At 44.8% G+C, this 20,047-nt stretch overlaps 2 protein-coding genes across 3 annotated transcripts in view; one reads left to right on the top strand and one right to left on the bottom strand.

Moving 5' to 3' along the window:
- Positions 1–8,324, bottom strand: part of DNAI1 (dynein axonemal intermediate chain 1) — a 157,034-nt gene extending 148,710 nt beyond the window's left edge. Inside the window, exon 1 of the mRNA XM_081881464.1 lies at positions 8,116–8,324. Within this exon, the coding sequence (XP_081737590.1) occupies positions 8,116–8,148 (33 nt within the window). The 5' untranslated portion in view covers positions 8,149–8,324. The remainder of the gene's footprint in view (positions 1–8,115) is intronic.
- Positions 8,325–8,848: 524 nt separating this feature from the next.
- The window catches only part of FAM219A (family with sequence similarity 219 member A), a 68,980-nt gene continuing 57,781 nt past the window's right edge, over positions 8,849–20,047 (top strand). For both annotated transcript variants that reach the window (XM_081881720.1, XM_081881719.1), the window contains exon 1: positions 8,849–8,963. In XM_081881720.1, coding sequence (XP_081737846.1) covers positions 8,904–8,963 — 60 coding nt within the window. In that variant the 5' untranslated portion in view covers positions 8,849–8,903. The remainder of the gene's footprint in view (positions 8,964–20,047) is intronic.

Here is a 20,047-nt window from a genome sequence, read left to right as displayed (position 1 = left end):
AGCATCGCTCTTTATACCAAAATGCCTTGAACAGAGACTTAGGGACAATAAAGCCTCTGGGAGTTATAGCTGAGAGCGGCTCTTATGTCAAGAAAGGTTGGGCAGAACGAGTGGCCTCTGGGATGCTCAGAGCCATTGTCATCCTCTGTTTATTATGGTCAACAGGCCAGAAATAAACCATGCGGTAAACCAAAATCTTAAATACAGGACAAATACAGAAGAAGTAACACTGCAAAAGCAGCTCCAATAAAACCAGAGAATCCAGAGAGTGGCAGAGCAGGCAGAAAGGAAGTGCCTAGGACAAAAAGAGGCAGCTGCTTCCAAGAGGACAAGAGGAATCTACAAGAAAGAAGATTCCACCTAAACATTAGGAAGAACTTCCTGACAGTAAGAGCTGTTTGACAGTGGAATTTGCTGCCAAGGAGTGTGGTGGAGTCTCCTTCTTTGGAGGTCTTTAAGCAGAGGCTTGACAACCATATGTCAGGAGTGCTCTGATGGTGTTTCCTGCTTGGCAGGGGGTTGGACTCGATGGCCCTTGTGGTCTCTTCCAACTCTATGATTCTAGGACAGGAGGAAAATGGGAAGGTGTGAAAGGTGAAATACAATTGGCTCAGTTCAGGTCCGAGCTCAGCCAACCAAGCCGCTGCTCCTTCTAAAAAGAGAGAGAGGAATAACTCAGTTTAGTCAAAGGCTAATTTGGACCTGGTCACACTTGCAGTGATGCTACTGAGAATGCGATTCAATCCAAACACCTACTCCAATCTCTGTGAGCCTCCCGAGCCCACATCCATGCACCCTGTAGCTCACTCCAAACTGTCGGCATACAGAGGGTTGCAAGGCCAGTTGGCTAGCCCCAGCTGGGTCGTCTCCTTCCAGCCGTCCTGCTGCAAAGACCCATCAACCTCTGCTCTGATGTAAATCAGCGACCCAGGCTTCAAAGCCAGGCACGCTATATCAGCAGAGCAAACTGCGCACCCAGAATAGGCATGAGGCTTGCGGAAGCATACTACAACTACGGATTTATTAATCATAAATCAGGACAAAGAAACATGTTGTCTCTCTCTTTGTCTTCTCAGAGAGACCGAGAAAAGCAAAAGCTATACACACAACAGAAGTTCCCAGCAAGCCATGCTGGTATGTAAACAGACATGTGACATGCAACAGTTCCATGTCTGCAACTAAAGGTGGAATGGAATTTTCCAACACAAACACCTTTCCCATTTATCTGGCTTTGTGGTAGAGGCAGCAGGGAATTCTGGTAGTTTTATAGAAGCAGCAGTGGCAGCTGGAGGGCCTCACCCACCTTCCACCCTGGTACCAGCTGGAACACTGCTGTGGCAGCATACCTGGTGCCAGAGACAGCGGGAACTGCAGTTTCCCAGGCCACCAGCTGGATCATTACACGGATCCCAATATTTCTGGAAACTATGGAACTAAAGGCCATATGGTTTCTAGGACACGATGTCCATGCAGAAGAGTTAAAATGCCCCAGGAAAACTACATTTCCCAGGGAAGGGCCAATTCCAGTTTTGTGGGGGCCCTGGGCAACCCCCTTTATCCCTCCCCTATTACCAGGTCCTTTCTCCTTCTCTCTTACATGTCATTAGGCCCTCATTTCTCCTGCTCTTTTCTTTCCCAAAGTTTGAGCTGGTTCTGGGTGGGCCTATTGGGTGGCCCAGCAGTGAGCAGGATTGGTGATGTGGTGTACGGTGGAGGTGGGAATGGGATGGGCCAGCAACAAGGCAGGGTGCAGCTGAAAGGAGTACTGGTTGGTAGCCATTTGAGTTCCCCTGCAATCAGCACAAAGTGTTGCTCCAGAATGATGCTATGGGTGTGTGGGTGGGTGGGTATGTGTGTGTGTTTTTGTGTGTTTGTGTGTGTGTGTATGGGTCAACCCAATGCAGTATCCCTGGGATACTTCCATGGCAGCATTCCAACAGTTGCCAGAGTAAGTTGGAGAGAACTCCCTACTGGCAACACAGAATGAAATACCAAGCAGTGTTTTTACCAATGAGGCAGAGGAAGAATGTGTGTCTGAGCCTTCTTGGGAACCTTCTGCAACCAGCTGGGTTCAAAAGTCCTGCTCTATCATCACCAAATGTAAGTTATTAAATCAGAAGCAGCAATTTGCCTTTTGTTTCTTTGATGATGAGTCTATATTAATATTTTCTGCTTTTAATCAATAAACTTCATTTCTTAAGGAAATCATGTCAGGGGGAGGGGAATTCTGACAGGCTTAAACTCCATGTACAGTAAGTGTTTCATTGGCCTTCTCCCCGGTGAGCCTCAGGCTGTGGAATGATCTCCCCCGTGGTGTGTTCTGTACCCTCACTGCACATTAAGTCCACCTCTTCAGTTAGGCCTTTGGGTGAAGGGGTGTCTTCCCTCCTTCTGAATTGCTGTTCTGAGCTGCTGATTTATTTTTTGTCACGAGTTGTTTTCCTGTTTTATTTTCGTGGTTTAAATGCAAATTGGTTTAACTGTGATATGTTTGCAAATCACCCTGGGACCATAAATGGTCTTCATGCAGGTGTGTAACTGAGCCACTGGTTTCAAATAAGAGTGTTGCAATTGCCACTGCTATGTCAGTATGCACATGGGTCAGGAGCAACACCAGCTCCAGGGTCTTCCATTCCACACCATTTCAGAACTGGGTATTGCAACTTGCAATCTCTTCATGCAGATACAATCTTAGACTCCCTCTAAGTGGTAACAACACTTTATCTTTCCGTGCTTATTGCTGTGTCTTTGGAAAAAGCAAAGGCTGATGTGTACTTAAACCCGGCAGGTAGCCCATTTCCTAATCCTGTTTTAAATTTCAGCAAGCCTACACATACCAGTGAAAGGCTACTATAACAAGCAGAAGAAATGCAGTTCTTAGTGTTCCCTGCAGCGGCTACTGGCAGAGCAGCTAAATCACCCCTATTCACCAGTGTGCTTAAATCTGCTGCCTGAGACACACAGAGCTGCCATTGAACTTTTGGAAGATAGTTTTATAAACCTCTAGAAATAGCAAGCATCTCTGTAACCACCTGCTGGGTTATGACTATAGTCTTGGGAGACTGCTCACATTTTCTGCAAAACTTCCTTGCAACACTTTGCCTTATGTTTCACAGATATGATTCATACACCATTGAATCAAAGTTTGTCTGAGTCATTAGTTTTCATGATCCCAAAACCAATCACCCAGGGTTGTTTGAAAGGCACCATTCATTTGACAATGTGCAGCATCAACAAACCGATCTAAATTGATCCTTTACTGTACGTTCAAGCAAATGTGACTTTTGGCAGATGAACCATTAGAGCAGTTGAATGTATTATTTGAGGTCATTCCAGAAATTCTTCTTGCCTTCAGTTTTGCTGGGGCAGACATAAAAGGACTGCCACGCAATCCAGTACATTAGAGCAAGAGAAAACCAAAGGTTTTCTTTGGATGATGCAAGTCCTTTGAGAAATATGTACTGTACAGCATTCCATATCTCAGCCTGCAGGGTCTCCTTGGAGCTGTCCAGGATTCTGATCTGCCAATCAAGGACCCTGGTCAGCTCCTTGTGCGCCTTACAGGCTGAACTACAGTTGTTCTCAGCAAAAGACCAGCCAGAAGCTGTCCTTTCCTGATGGCTCTGCCCCCTGGAAGAGCTGTCTGCAACCCTTAAAGGGCCTGTAGCTGATTCTGGAGTCACATACTCCTACGTGAGTTTGAAGCAGGAGAAGGTATAAGGCAGTCATCCCCAGACCAGGAAGGTATAGTACAGGAGGTGTTGAGGCCTTCCCTCTTTGGAGTGGGGTGACCTGTGAGTTGTCCAAATCTGAGTCTACCTTGGGGCCATAGCAAACCCAGATGCAAGGCAATTGATAATAGAGAATTGTTGTGTGTTATGGACTGCAAGAAGATCAGACCTCTCCATTCTTAAGGAAATCAGCCTTGAGTGCTCACTGGAAGGACAGATCCTGAAGCTGAGGCTCCAAGACTTTGGCCACCGCATGAATCCCCCTTTGAATCTTGAAGTATGGGTCCCCCCAACAAATTTAAAATTTGGCTTTGTAATTCGGAATTTATGTGATGTGATTTAATTTGTTGTGATTGGCCAGTTAATAAAAAATATTTTAAAAAAACCAAACAAGACTTTGGCCACCGCATGAGAAGAGATGACTCCGTGGAAATGACCCTGATGTTGGGAAAGATGAAGGGCACAAGGAAAAGGGGACGACAGAGGACGAGATGGTTGGACAGTGTTCTCGAAGCTACCAGCATGCGTCTGACCAAACTGCGGGAGGCAGTGGAAGACAGGAGTGCCTGGCGTGCTCTGGTCCAGGGGGTCATGAAGAGGCGGACACGACTAAATGACTAAACAACAACATAATGATAGAAAGCATTACAAGGTCGTTGCACACACGCGCGCACACACTTCCACACCTGCAACTACTGAATAGAACTGAAAGTGAAGTACATCTATGCTAATCCAACACTCAAGGGACAAAATATTTTTTTTTGTTGGAAAAACGGAATACAGATATTACATCAAATCAAAACCTGGGGAGCAGTGTGAGGTGGGTCTCATTTCCATCTAAATTTAGTTATGTCTAAATGTATCTCTCTATAGTTAGCCAGTGTGGCATAGTGGTTAGACTGCCAAACTAAGACTTGGGCTATACTAGGGCTCAAATCCCCACTTGACCATGAAGCTCTCTGGGTGACCTTGAGGTATAGCATCTGCTTCTCTCAGACTAACCTACCTCACAGGGTTGCTGTTTTGGGATTTAAGAGAAGAAGAGGGAGAAATACATATGACACTTTGAGCTTCTTGGAGGGAAAGGTGAGATATACATTGGTACCTCTGGATGCGAATGGGATCCGTTCCAGAGCCCCATTTGCATCCTGAAGCGAACGCAACCCACGTCCGCGTAGAATCATAGAGTTGGAAGAGACCACAAGGGCCATCGAGTCCAACCCCCTGCCAAGCAGGAAACACCATCAGAGCACTCCTGACATATGGTTGTCAAGCCTCTGCTTAAAGACCTCCAAAGAAGGAGACTCCACCACACTCCTTGGCAGCAAATTCCACTGTTGAACAGCTCTTACTGTCAGGAAGTTCTTCCTAATGTTCAGGTGGAATCTTCTTTCTTGTAGTTTGGAACCATTGTTCCGTGTCCGCTTCTCTGGAGCAGCAGAAAACAACCTTTCTCCCTCCTCTATGTGAGAGAAGTCACGATTCGTCGCTTCCGCGCATGCGAGTGACATCATTTTGACCGTCTGTGCATGCGCAAGCGGTGAAACCCGGAAGTAACGCACTCCATTACTTCTGAGTCGCCATGGAGCGCAACCCAAAAATACTGATCCTGAAGCTACTTCAACCCGAAGTATGACTGTAAGTGCAATGAATAAATAAATAATAAATGCATATAAATTGAAATAGGTGCGCATTTTATGCAGATCAGCATAACTTTTTGTCCCTTTTTTAATGACACCCCTCCCCCTTAAGAGAACACCCTGGCCATGGGGTGTCCCCTTCATGAGAGGATGAGGAACAACACAGGATGGGAGTGCTGCTGATTTTCATCTCACCCGTATTCTTGAGGGAAAAGTTGGAAAGGATACATGTGGGAACCTTAAGTGCTGTAGGAGGCAAATCACCATATCTGTGACCTTTTATCAGCTGGCAAAATATTAGTAGTCAGTAAGTGGCACAGTTGTTGTGTTGACTCACAAAATGTGATTTTTCTCAAGGAAACTCATACCACTGTCAAGCCAGGTGTCCCCCATTCTATAATTGTGCCACTGGTTTTTCCTGCCTAAGTGCCTAAGTACAGACATTTGTCCCTATTGAAATTTATTTTGTTAGTTTGGGCCCAGTTCTCCAATCTGTTAAAGTCATCTTGAATCCCGTTGCTGTCTTCTGCAGCATTAGCTACCACCACCCCCAGTTTGGTATCATCTGTAGATTGGATACACATCCCTTCAATTTCTTCATCAAAGTCTTTTTATACGTTGAACAGCAACAGGCCCAGGACAGAACCCCGAAGCACCTCTGTCGTAACTTTTCCCCAGGATGATGAGAAACCAGCGACAAATCCACCCAACAGTTACCTCATCCCATGAGAAGTCCAGAGGGCACAAAACAAGAACAGGCCTTTTCTGTGGTGGCTCCCTGCTTGCGGGATGCTCTCCCCAAAGAGGCTTGCCATGCACCTTCATTACATATCTTTAGGTATCAGGCAAAAAACATTCCTCTTCTCCCAGGCGTCAGCTAATTAAGCAATCTATGGCTTTTAAACTGGGGGGGGGGGGATTGTTTTTGTTTGTCATTATGGTATGTATTTTTTGCATTTTTATATTGCAAATCATCCCGTGAGCCTTAAATGAAGGGCAGAAATTTAAATAATAAATCTAATTTGCAGATGACACCAAACTGGGAGGGGTGGCTAACACCCCAGAGGACAGGATCACACTTCAAAACGACCTTGACAGATTAGAGAACTGGGCCAAAACAAACAAGATGAATTTTAACAGGGAGAAATGTCAAGTATTGCACTTGGGCAAAAAAAATGAGAGGCACAAATACAAGATGGGTGACACCTGGCTTGAGAGCAGTACATGTGAAAAGGATCTAGGAGTCGTGGTTGACCACAAACTTGACATGAGCCAACAGTGTGACGCAGCAGCTAAAAAAGCCAATGCAATTCTGGGCCGCATCAATAGGAGTATAGCATCTAGATCAAGGGAAGTAATAGTGCCACTGTATTCTGCTCTGGTCAGACCTCACCTGGAGTACTGTGTCCAGTTCTGGGCACCACAGTTCAAGAAGGACACTGACAAACTGGAACGTGTCCAGAGGAGGGCAACCAAAATGGTCAAAGGCCTGGAAACGATGCCTTATGAGGAACGGGGATTCGAACTGCCGACCTTCCGATCGGCAAGCCCTAGGCTCTGTGTTTTAACCAAATTAACAAAAACAACACAGACCTCCAAGTGTCCCTATTTTCCAGGGACGTCCCTGATTTAGAGAAGCTGTCCTGGTTTCTGAATTGATCATGGGATGTCCCAATCTTCCTTAGGACGCCCCTATTTCCATGGGAGAAATATTGGAGCGTATGGAGTTATCCGACTCCCGAGCCATCTGAAGGCAATCCTGTCTAGGGAAGGTCTTTTTAAAATATAATATAATTAAATTATTAAAGGTAAAGGTAAAGGGACCCCTGACCATTAGGTCCAGTCGTGGCTGACTCTGGGGTTGAGGCGCTCATCTCGCTTTATTGGCCGAGGGAGCCAGCATACAGCTTCCAGGTCATGTGGCCAGCATGACTAAGCCACTTCTGGCAAACCAGAGCAGCACACGGACACGCCGTTTACCTTCGGCCGGAACGGTACCTATTTATGTACTTGCACTTTGACGTGCTTTCGAACTGCTATGTTGGCAGGAGCAGGGACCGAGCAGCGGGAGCTCACCCCGGCATAGGGATTCGAACCGCCAACCTTCTAATCGGCAAGTCCTAGGCTCTGTGGTTTAACCCACAGCGCCACCTGTGTCCCTTAAGGAAGTTAGATTAGCTTCAATCAGAGCCAGGGCCTTTTCAACTCTGGCTCTAGCCTGGTGGAACGCTCATGAGAGACCAGGGCCCTGCAGGATCTGATTTCTTTCCGCAGGGCCTGTAAGACAGAGTTGTTCTGCCTGGCCTTTGGCTTGGAGCCAATTTGATTCCCTCCTCCTCTTTCTTTTTTCTTTCTCCTCCTGCGATGAGGTTTCAATATTTTAATGTTGTATTTTAATTTTGTTTTTAAGTTGTATTCATTCAATTTGTTTTTATTATTGCTTGTTAGCTGCCCTGAGCCCGGCCTTGGCTGGGGAGGGCGGGGTATAAATAAAAATTATTATTAAAATATTTAATATTATTATGATTAAATATAATAATGTTTCATTCTGTTTTTATATATGTTGGAAGCTGCCCAGAGTAAAATTATCAGTGTAAAATGGGACATCCCTATTTTCATTGGAGAGTATGACAACAACAACAACAACAACAACAACAAAACAACAACAACAATCACAGGGGGGGTGGGCTGGTGACGTCACGCCCGACCCCCCCTTCCTGCCCTCCCTCCTGCCCTTTTCTCACCTGCCTGCGCTTGAAAGGCTCTTTCGGGGGCATCTCTGCGGCTCTCCTCCCTCCGCGTCAAGGGCCGGCGGTGGTCGCCCGACTCTCTTCCTTCACTATTTCAAATCCTCCTCTCTTTCTTTTCACGCCCGGCTTTCGTCGGGCCAGCTGCCGGAAGTTGATCTCGGCATCCATGGCAACCGAACGGAAGTGGCTTCCATCGCCGCCGCCGCCGCCGCCGCTCCTTTCGCCCACAGAGCATTGACGAGCAGGCGCGCCCGCCTGAGATTGGCCGCGTCCACCGTCCGTCTCCCACCGTCCCGGAGTTGGAAGGTCAAAGAGCCAATGGGCGGAGAGAAGGCCTCCTGAGGAGGGCGGGGTTCAGCCCGAGCGCCGCTCCGTCACGCAACCCCGCCCCTCTGATGAATATGCAGATGCAGTGGGCGGGGCGCGGGACGGGGCTGCCGGAGAGCCTCCGGGGACCGGAGCGGCGCTCCCCCGCCCCCTCCCGCCCGAGTTCGCGCGTGCGCACTGAGAGGGCGGAGTCACCGCGGCCGGCTGAGGAGGGTTTTTCTGAGGCGCGTCTCCTTCTCCTTCCTCGCCAGGAGCATCTCTGAGGGGATGAGGCAGGCGGCGGCGGCAGTGGCGGCGGAGGGCGAGGCCCAGCGACACTGAGGCGGGCGGGCGGGCCTCCTCCTCGTCCTCTTCCTCTCCCTCGTCGTCCTCCTCTTCTTCCAGCTGCCGCTTCTCTCCCGCCCGCCCTCCGCCCGCTCGGCCTTCCCGGCCCGGCTCCCTCTCCCGCCGGCACCATGATGGAGGAGATCGACCGCTTCCAAGTGCCCGCCGTCAGAGCCGAGATGCAGCCGCTGGTGAGTCCGGGAGCGGCGGAAACGCCTCCCCTCAGGGTTGGGAATAATGGGGGGGGGCCTCTTTCCAACCCCCCCCTCAGCATCTTCTCTCTGGGGGGGGACATGACCACACGCACCTGCTGCTCTTTCTCTCCCCATTATTATGAATAACATTATTCCTACACCCCCGCAGGACGGTTCAATGTGAGAAATATTTGGGGGGGGGGGAGAATAGGGTGCGAGAAGCCCTTTCAGCCCCCCCCCCGTGAGAGGAAGGGGCTCCTCACCCCCCCCACACCCTTAAGGGGTCTCGGGGTTGCGCGGCCGCACCTCTGCGGCAGGCTCGGCCCCGGCCTTGGCGGGGGGGGGGGTGGAGGGAGGGGAGACGCCCTTCCAGGCCTCCTTCGCAAAGGACACGGCTGGGGGGGGGGGAGGAGAAAGTGATCAGGGAAAATAGGCGGGAGGGGAGAAGATCGTTTATGGGCGGGGGGGGTGTATCTCCAGCCGCACGCAGCAACCCCCCCCCCCCCAAAAAAAAATAGTCACAAAGTGTATTTTTCCTCTTCCTGCCTTGGACACTGGTGGAGAAACATCCATTCCCCGTTGCTTTTACTTGGGCAGGATTTGAACTGAGGTCTCTCCTCTGTGGCCCCTCCTCTCCTCCGGCTCCCCCCCCCCCTTCAAAAGGAAGTTTTGAGAAGCTGACACCCCACTGCGTTTCTTGATGGTGGGGTGATTGACCTACCTTTGCTCCTACCAACCCACCCACCCCCCCAAAAAAAATGCACAGGTGAGAAGTATGGCATAAGGGGAGCTGTAGTCCCAAGGGTCCTGGAGAACCTTTCTTCAGGAGTGTGTGGTTTTTTTTGGGGGGGGTGTTTTATGGTTTTCCATGAGACTGTTATGAAGCATTGCTTAGAGATTTCACTCCAGTGGATGTTAGGATCCCAATGAAGCCCTGAGAGCCCAGTGCCCCTCTCAGGAGCGCAAGGTCAGGGTCAAGGCAATTTTATTTTTAAAAGATCAACAGAGGCAGAAATCCAAAACGGATATTTTTCTCAGGATTCAAAGGAAATCTTGTCCTTGAGCAGTGGTGAGACTGGTCTCACTTTAAGGCACATTGCTGTGTTGGCATAAGGAGGAACAACATCTGCCTGTGCTAAGGTTTCTCAAACCCCTCAGTAGAAGGAAAGGGGGGAGTGGGAAGCCCCTTTTGCTATCAACTATTCTTTCTGTTGCAGGGAAGCTGCTTACCCTCCGTTTGCTCAGCTGTTTCTTCTCTGCAGCTCTGCTTACTCTCCCTTTTCCTGAAGGATCCCCCACCTTAGCTTGTTCTCTTAGGTATGACATGATGATATCGGGATCTGCTTGCTCCAGGCCCCTTTCATCAAGAGGCTTATGGAAGCCTCTCTTGCTACTGGCAGGCATGGAAGGGACCGGAACATGACTAGATGTTTTGGGTCCATGTCTGGCTGGCTTGATGACGTAATCCTTTTGTAAGCATGTAGGGGAGAGGGATAAATATTGCATGTCGGTAGCATCTACTGGCAGCAAGAGAAAGAACAGATTTGTTACCATTTGACTGTACCTTCGTGCTCAAATCTGTGTTCAGAATCTTTGCATGCCGAGAATCGCTGCTAGTCATTTTTGCTTTTAAGAGAATAGCCTCGCTGCAGGACCCGAGTTGGACTAGGAGGGAAAGGTTGCTGTTTCGAAGCCTGGGTTCCTTGCGAGATGTGATGGGTTAAATTAGAAGCGTAGGGTTGCTGTCCCTCGAAATGGTTCTGAAAGAGGCTTAGGCAAACAGTTTTCAGAGATGCTGCCTCCCACCCAAAGATTCCATATGTAGAGCAACTTCTGTGCACCTCCCAATCAGGGGTTGACTCCCTTATTGTGTGGGTGATAAAATGTCACCACCATGTCATGGAGTTCATTTTACAGAAGGTGAAAATTGGTTTCTTTGCATTCCTTCTCCTTTCTCACTGACTGCTCCATATAGTGATTACCAGTCTTCTTGCTTCACACACTCCCTGACACACACGTTTCTGATTCCTACTGATTTGTATATGCTTCTTAAACCCAAGCCATTCACATTGTTTACATTATATTTTAAATTACTACAAGGCCGTGTGCTGCAGCTTCCGGGCACCTGCCGTACTTCCAACCATTTTGTTCCACCCTCTACACTCACTTTCTCTTTCTGCATGTACACACATCATTAGTAAGAGATTCTATCCCATTTTCCAATCAAGGGCTCTTTGTCGTCTCTCAGATAGTTTGTAAACACTAATTTGATAGAGAGAAGCTAATGACCTATTGGGTTTGGATTTCCTATCTTGTAGTTTAAAAATCAGAGGGAGTGTCTCCTGCTTTCTCATCAGTAATCATTAGTCTGAACATGTGTCTTCATTGGCAAGCCTTCTGTGCTCCTGTTTGGATGTAACTTTCTTCCCCTTTTCTGTTATACTGTGTTGTTTTCCTCTGCAATGTTAAATGCTAAATGGAAATTTGACTTCTTTTGGGCCTGCATTAGTCTTATGAAGTTCTTCTAGTAGTTTTAATTATTTGTCTATTTACTGACCATTTAATTGTAGAGGAATCCTTTAATTGGTTATTCTGGCAGGCTCATGCTTTGCTCAGATGTTTAACTTCCCATACAGTACCTGGTATCACCATAACAGGTAAAGGTGGTTTGTAATGTATTGGAAGTTAAAATACTTAAAGCATCAGGGTATGTTTCTCTCTGATCTTGAAGACTCATGATTGTGAACTGAGTAGTGCAGTAACAGCTCAGCAACATGTCCCATTAACTGGAGCCTTACAAATCCGAGCACCCTGAAGCATTGTGTCTAAGCTGTATTTCCCCCTCCTCAGTTAACCATATGCAGTTCCTCATCCTTGCAAAAATCTACTTGTTCATGAAAATAGTGGCAAAAGAGTTGCTTAAACATGAATTTTAGTTTGATATTGCATTATGAAAATGTTATGGCTTGAATTATTCAGTTGGCATTATTTGAGGGGGAAACCAGCTTACTGGTTCAACATCAGAGACCTTGCTATACATTGCACCACTTTGAGAGGTATGGTAGGTTGGGACATAGGATGAATCTTTTTTCTACTCTAGTATCCAGGTTATGCAACTCTTTCCTTAGAGAATTGTGTCTGGCTCCCTCTGTTCTAAGTAGGAGTGAGGAACCCTCTTCAGCTTGAGAGCCACATTCCCTACTGGTCAATGTTTTGGGGGCCACATGGGGGGTGGGCAGGGCCAGAGGCAAAGTGGGAAGAGCAGCACAGGTAAATTTTACCTTGGGGCAGTAAGTTGGTTTCTTTCTATACTCCTTTTTTATTCCAGTCATTAATGAGGTTTAAAGGCACATTCCAGCCAGGCAAAAATACCCAAGGATTGTGTGAAGCAGGGATGTTGAGAAGGGGGCATTGTCTGGAGAGTGTCTCCAGGAGCAGACAGAGAGGCCTGGATGGCCTCATTCAGCTGCCAGTCCTGCAGTTTCCCACTTCCACTTTTCAGCTTCAGGCATGCTGCTAAAACCTTTTTTCTTTTATTTTGTTCATGTTTTAATGTGCTTTGATGCTTTTATCTTCCTGCTTTAAAAGTTGTGTTAACCTGCCCTTGTTCTATCATTTTATTATTATTTTTAAAAGATCTGATTGTAATTACTTTGAATGTTTTTGTAAGGTTCTTTGAATTTATAAAGAAAAGTAGAGTAGACATATTTGGCTGAATTCAGTTAACCTGTTCTGTTAGTGGAAGCCAATGCAAGGACTCGTGCTAGCACAATATGGTTTCACCCCCTCTCCAACCCCATGCCTCCTGCAAAACTGCTCTGGAAGGTCAGAACATTGTACAGCAGGAGGAAAGGGGAGATTGTTATCTCCCTGGTGCTTGGTTGAATTCTACACTTTAACATTTAAAAAAAAGGAAGAGAGAATAAAGTGGCAATGGAGATGTCAAAGAATATAAGGTGTTGTGCAGCCCATAGAAGCACTAGGACCTGCCTTGGAATCCTTGTTGGGGTTTGCTTTATTTTGCTTCTTTAGCAAATATAACTATCATATTTTGAATTTTTGCTGCCACAAGAATATAAAACTTAAGAGAAACCATGCCATGATTTCTTTGGAGGGTCTATTCCGTAGCTGCAAAATTCACAAACTATTCAGCAAAGCATGTTATATATTCAGTCTGCTGTCTGCCCTTGTGGTCAGTTTCTCTTGATATTCCGTGAACTTTGTTTTACATTTTCACTGTGGCTATCGGAAAATGGCTTTTCAGCCCCTGGATAAGAACCTCTAATGTGTATAAAATCTTGCGTGCTCTCATCTGCAGTTCTTGGAAATTTGGAGTACAGGCAGAAATGAATTTTAGATATTTGTGCAAATAGCAGATAAAACTGAAGCTCTTAGTTGTGGCTCATAAAGCATGAGATATAATCACTGTTGCCTGTCTTAGCTTTCCTTAATGTCTTCATGTCAATAAATACTTCTTCTCATCGATACAGCGTTTTGTGTGTATAAAAGTGTGAGTGTGCATATTTTCTCTTATAGCAAAGAGGACTTTAAAGAAAAAAGGACAACCTCCAGAACTTACTAGTTTTGTAAGCAGGAGCTGGCAGAAGTCATGGTCCCCAAGGACTGGGGGTGTCCTGAGGGAAGAATGCAGGTTGATAGAGGCTCCTCTTGATTTTTCTATGGGTCTGCCTTCTCATATGGGGGACCCGTAGAAGGAAAGGTATTGTGCTTGCAACTCATCTTTATGCCCCTTTGATTTAACAGCATCAGGTCTGCTCTTTTGTTGGGAGCACACTCCATAGTGCTTGCTTGTTTAGGTAACAAGCCTTAATTGCTTGTTCTCCTCTCTGGTCCCATCCATGCAGAACACTTCAGCATCTTTGCTCTTCTCTCTCTCTTCCCTCTCCTCCTCCCATAAGATGGAGGAGAAAGATCACCTCTTAATCAAGGCACAAGTGCTCTTGCAAGTGAAGTGGCAGGTGGTGGCAATCCTATGCACACTTGGAAAGGAAGACTAATTGCCTTCAGTGGGATTCCTGTGTAAGCACGCGAAGAGTTAGGCTGCTGGTATGTGAGGTTTTCCCCTCTGTGTTGCTTCCACTGTGCTTTCTGTATATTTAAGCTTGGACGTAAATGGTGTGGGCTAGTACTTCTAACTGTTGTAGTAAGCAAAGTCCACTAGAGGTATTAAGAACTGTGTAAAAGTGTAACTATGGAGAAGAGGCTGTTTGCACATGAATATAGTGCCTAAATTTCAGCCTTACTGGAAAACCAAGGAAAAGCTGCCAAGTGCTACTGTTCTTTTTGCTTTAGATGTAGAAACTATAGCATGCTGCTATTCAGGTAGTCTTAGGAGATGGAAGAGTGTTCGTTACACATGACATTATCTCCTGTCGGCATATTTGTTCAGAAAATATTTTGATACAACTAAATAATATTGTATACTTTTTTTAGATTCCACATATAAGTATTAGACTTAACTGTTCTGCATTTTTAAATTAACTAAATTATGATTTGCAAGTTCAGAATCTATGAGCAGTAAGCCAATTAATTATTTGGGAATCTGTCTTATCTTAATCTGAATAAGTATTCATTGGTTATGATCCATTGTAAAGCAATTCCTTTTAAAAGGTTGGTATATTGGAATAGGGTATATCTAACACAGGATTTATTCATATCAGCAGTGAAAATTAATATAAATCATGAATACATTATTTTTTGTTCACTTCCACTGTTTTAGCAGTACCGGTTAGCTTCATTCAGTAGACAAAAAATGGTTGTTTTGTCGGGACAAGGAGAAAGCCAGGAGTTGGTATTTTAATGCTTCAAAGGGAGGAAGAGCTAGATTATAGGTTCAAGTGGTTCCTTACCTTTTATATTGTTCCAAGGCTGATTTATATGATGACTTAATATACAGTATTTATTACATTTCTGTTACCTTTTCTAAAAACCTCAGGGTGTACAAGAATAAATGTGCAGCTTAATATAAAATAAATAAAATCAGGCACTGAATGATTACTTGCAGAATTGCTTCAATCAACAGTAAGAGATGCAAAACTGTAATCAGTACGTGTTTTACCAATAGATGGGGATTTGCTTCCATGCATCTGTGAGGGTGGTGTATACAGTAGCTGTCAATGGTGAAGAAACACCCAGTTGCTTGGCTGCCATGGGTACCTTTAAAATTCAGTCTCTTCTTTTCTCTCCCTGTATAGCAATTTGGTGAACATGGGGAAATTCTCTACCACAGTTTGTGAAAGGGAGGTCACTTACAGCTGATCATGTTTGGAGCAGACTATTTAGTTTTCCATATCTTAAGAGCATCTGATCCTTGCTTCCCTACTCCATGAAATCTATGATTAATCCTCCTGTGTGTTTTTCCTGATAAGTGCTTATTTTTGGAGTTCAGAAAGCCGTCATTGGAGAAGTAAACTGCAACACTTTTGAACTCCAGGATTTCTGCCTGAGGTTTCTTAAATGTAAATTCACCTTAGTTTGGGCTGGCCTGTGTAGCTTGATAATGCAATTACAGATGTGTGAACTGAGAGCTGAGTGAACCTTTGTAGTTGTGCTTAAAAACTCACCTGAAGCATTTCTGGCCTAAACTCTCCAGCCACCTGACAGTTAAGCTAATTGATTCGCTATCTGTAAATAGCTGTGGTATCACATGATACCTTACTCCATCTAGTAACCTGGTTGGACAGTTACTGGAAGAATAGAAGACCTGGTTGGACAATTACTTTGAAGAATTGAAGACTTAACTCTTACTTTTTTTTCTTCAGTAACTTTCTTCTGCAATAAAGCAAGACTTGAAAGACTGCTCCATTTCCGAGCAGGTCCTACCCTTCTAATTATTTGAGTGAGTAGCTGAAATAACTACTTATGACTCAACCGAGGTTACATATGCAGGTAGTTAGAAGTTCAAGAATAAATAAAACGATTGTAGCTTTCAGGAGGCCATATACTCAGGTGGAAAAGCAACACTGCTGGTGCAAATCTCACAGAGTAATTCCATTCAATATGAGATCACTCCAGGGACTACTGGAACATAGAATACTCCTCCTAGATATGCAGTAGGCATCCTTTGTTGCATATTCTTCTAGCTTTCCTTTTTTTGCCTTGCCTCATGCTGAGAAACGATTCAGTTTTAGGATGCCATCCATGAACTTGGCTGCTGACAGTGTAGGCGAGTCCATGCAGAGTGTGGGCTCATCCAGTCTGTAGAACGCAGAAGAGCACTGTGCTCCCTCCAAAGATTCTTCTGTGACTCAGCTGGTTTCAGATGAGTATTCTCTACTCATAGCCTTTGGTAAGCCAAACAAGTACGAAACAGCTGGGGAAGTAATTCAGACTGTAAGCTCCTCTTTCAATCTGAATTAAGATGAGAAACATCCCAGTTCTGTTTGTTGCTTGGAGTGAAATACCTTTTGAGTTGGGCTCGCTTGGATGTAGAGAGTAAGATTCTCAGCAAGACATTATTTTTGAGATCTATATGGGTGAAGCTACTCTGTTGTCATCCCCGGTCCTTGCTAGTGGTGGCTTTGCTTCTGACAGCCAAATTGCTAAAACCAGAATTAACTGGGGAAGCCACTCCAACTCATGAGTGCATTTCCTTTCCTAGACTGTGTTTATCTGAACACCAATGCATCAATGATTATTTAACTCAAAAGCTCACTTCCAGCATATACCTTCTCTGTTTTCTTGCCCTCTGGGGCCAGCATAGCTACAAAGACTTAAAGCACATGCTTGAGAGTAAAAAGGTGGGATTAATATGACTCCTTGAGCTATACAAAACCTGCTTGAAGGACGCGTTGCCCACTCCTGTCCTAAATCCATATGCAGAAGGTATAGCTGCCAGTGTGCTGCTTTTGTAAAACTAGTTATGTGCTCATGCTTGCTTAAATTGGGCTTTGTGTGCTCTTGCTAAGAAACTGCTTTTTTATTTATTCCCCAGGTCAGTTTAACCTACTCAGATCTGAAGTACTGTATTGTCGGTGACCAGAACAATAGGGCTGCTTGCTGATTGTGCTTTCCCCCTTTTCTGATATTGCTGTAAGCACTAGAAAACCTCCTTTGTTCCTGGCTGCAGTAATATGTTACCAGCCAATGCTCTTGGCAGTGGACCAGTGCTTCTGGGCTTCATTGGTAGAAGCTTCTTCTATTGAAGTAGGCTGTAATGTACTTTTGCTTGCCTGTATGGGCAGTGATCATAAGCAGAAATCAATGGGACTTTCCTTCCATGTAGATGTGTCTTGAATGTGAGAACTGAACAACTTAGGATGGTGTGTTTAAACAAATATGTGAGGTTAGCAGGAAGCAAAGCCACTTTTTTGAGCTTGAATGCACACATTGATCTACAGTTGCAAGACTAAGAGGAGCCTTCCCCCCAGAGTACTGTAGGATATGCTGAAGTAAATAGTTGAGTGTCACATTTTTTTATCCCACCCTTCTTCCAGGGAGCTCAAGGTGTTGAACATGTACCAGCACATTGCCCTCATTAGAGGGTAGCTTAGACTGAGTCACAGAGACTGGCCCAAGGCCAACTTATGAGTGTCATAATGGTGGTCTGCTTTGAACCCCGCTCTTCTGGATCCATTCTCTCTTCTACGCAACATTGATTCTCTTATTTTGGCTTTCTTCTATTTCAGTGAATATTCAGATACTTACTTCTCCAGTCAGCTTGTGTGTTTCTGTTTCTCATTATTACTTGTTTTATCCTCTTGTGTACCATGTTCAGTCATATCTCGGGTTACAGCCACTTCAAGTTGCGTTTTTTTGGGTTACGCACCTGCTGAAACCCGGAAGTACCAGAACAGGTTACTTCTGGGTTTCAGCAGTTGCACATGCGCAGAAGCGCCGAATCGCAACCTGTGCATGCGCAGACGCGCTGCTGCGGGTTGTGAACGTGCACCCTAGAGTGCACAGATCACGTTTGCAACCCGAGCATCCACTGTATATATTTGCCACTTGCTCAACTTCAGACATCAGCATTTAGCTTAGGGTAGCTCATGTCACGCGCAACTGTCCCCACAATGCCATCTCCTGTAGTGATTTGTAGTAATTACTATTGTTGTTGTCATTCATTATCTGCTCTTCACCCTGAGGTCCCAGAGCGGGTTACAATACAACATGAAAAACAAATTTTAAAATTACAAAGAATGCAATTTTCAAAAATATGGTGGACATTTAAAATATGCATATCAGATGTGAAAGGCTGGAGTAAAGAGGTGCATTGACCTCAGGTTGTCCAGTCTGCACTAAGCAAGCTTCTTGCTAAGAACAGTTTCTTTGTCTTTCTTTCTGGAAAGGAAAACATTTGACATAGCAAGACTCCTATGCCATTTTTTAAGAGAACACTTCAAACTATGTGGCTGACTTGAATAAATGGATTCTAGCCCTCAGGTGGTCAGTGAAGGTAAGGAAGCAAGCTCCTTTTATCTTAGAAAAAGAGTGGTTATTGTTTGTTAGTATTGATTTTGATTGCTGGATATCAGTCACTGGCCAGGAAGCTTGCTTCAGGGACCTTGTGGGAAGATAAAACTAGAACTGATAAAGGAAGAATTGCTGTTGGCAAATGAAACCTGTCAAATCCTAAAATTCAAAACAATGTCTGGCCAGAGGCTAAACTTCTAAGAAAACAAATTATTGTCCCAACACACAGGGTAAAGTTTGAATTGCAAATAAATAGTAGTGTAGAATTTCCCCTTTTATTGACTATCTTGTAAGACTGCATTCAAGAGTCTTGTGCATTGTTGAAAAACAGTGCAACGGCAAATGTATTCCAAGGCAGAATGCTGTTTACAAGGGAAAGAGACTCATCATGCTGGTTGTTCATTCTTTGACTATACACAAAGTGCAGGGGTCTCTAAATCCATCATGCATATCAGATGAAAATACTTGGGTGAATTGGTCAACAAAAGAAAATAGATTTACAATCCCTTATACATAATGTTTATGTAAAAATTATGCTGAAATTCTGGTTTTACTATGCTGGCTGTTTAGCCGTAATAATAAAGATTCATTCCCATACATAGAGTACTCTAAAATAGCTTTTTGTACCCAAAGTGCTTCACATACATTCTCAGTCGTTCTTAATAGTAGCTATGTAAAAGTAGGTCAGTACTATCCCCATGTAAAGTTCAAGGGACAGGGTTAACTGTAGTTTTTCTAAGACCAACTAATAGCTATATGGATCAGGTATTACTTGAACTTCTTAGGTCACATACCTATCTACTACATTGACAGTTCTTTTTTTTCTAGCTATTGTACATAAGCCATCAGTTTTGCTTTCACAGATACAACTAAGAAGATGAGGTGTTCTTACTGCAATGGATTACCTTCTGCTTATGTCTAAAATAGGAACGTGCAGAATCTCAGCATAGGAATTTGTAGAATCTCCATAACTAAATCCATATTCTTTTGAGTAACTGAAAATGATGTGGCATTAAAATAATAATAATAATAATAATAATAATAATAATAATTCATTTATTTGTTCCCCAGCCACTCTAGGCAGCTCCTACAGAATATTAAAAGCACAATAAAACATCAAACATTAAAAACTTTCCTAAATAGGCCTTTGATGCACATTTGGAAAGGAGTTCTGTGTTTGCAGATTCACGCGTGTTCTTACATCAGTCAGGGCAGTTGGTGACTTGTGGAAGACGGTTGGTAGTCCACCACACCTCAACCCATGTGATGTATCTGCAGAGTAAGCAGAGCCCCAGCAGGGTCTCCAGAGATTTCCTGCTCCCAGCAGAACAGCTTCTTCCAGAGTCCCCAGTTAAAGGGAAAACTCCTCTCCCACACAGTTCTAAGGAACAATGTGTTGATTGTCTCCAGACACAAAAGCTAAACACTACGCTCTATGCAGTTCTTCTGGTCTCTAAAGTAAAGGTACCTAAGTACAGAGACATCTGCTCACACCATCCCCAGGCTACCTAACGTTGCTGTGCAAAACCCACAGCCTCTTTTCCTGACACGCACAGATTCAGAGTCAGACCCTGACACGTAAGCACAATAGGACTTGGACAGGACACGACAAGACATAAGGAAAACAATAGTCCTAGAGACTATTATAC

The sequence above is a fragment of the Podarcis erhardii genome (assembly GCF_964252035.2).
Source record: "Podarcis erhardii genome assembly, chromosome: 11".
NCBI classification, from domain to species: domain Eukaryota; kingdom Metazoa; phylum Chordata; class Lepidosauria; order Squamata; family Lacertidae; genus Podarcis; species Podarcis erhardii.
The sequence above is the reverse complement of the archived record's forward strand: the minus strand, read 5'-3'. Positions and strand labels throughout refer to the sequence as shown.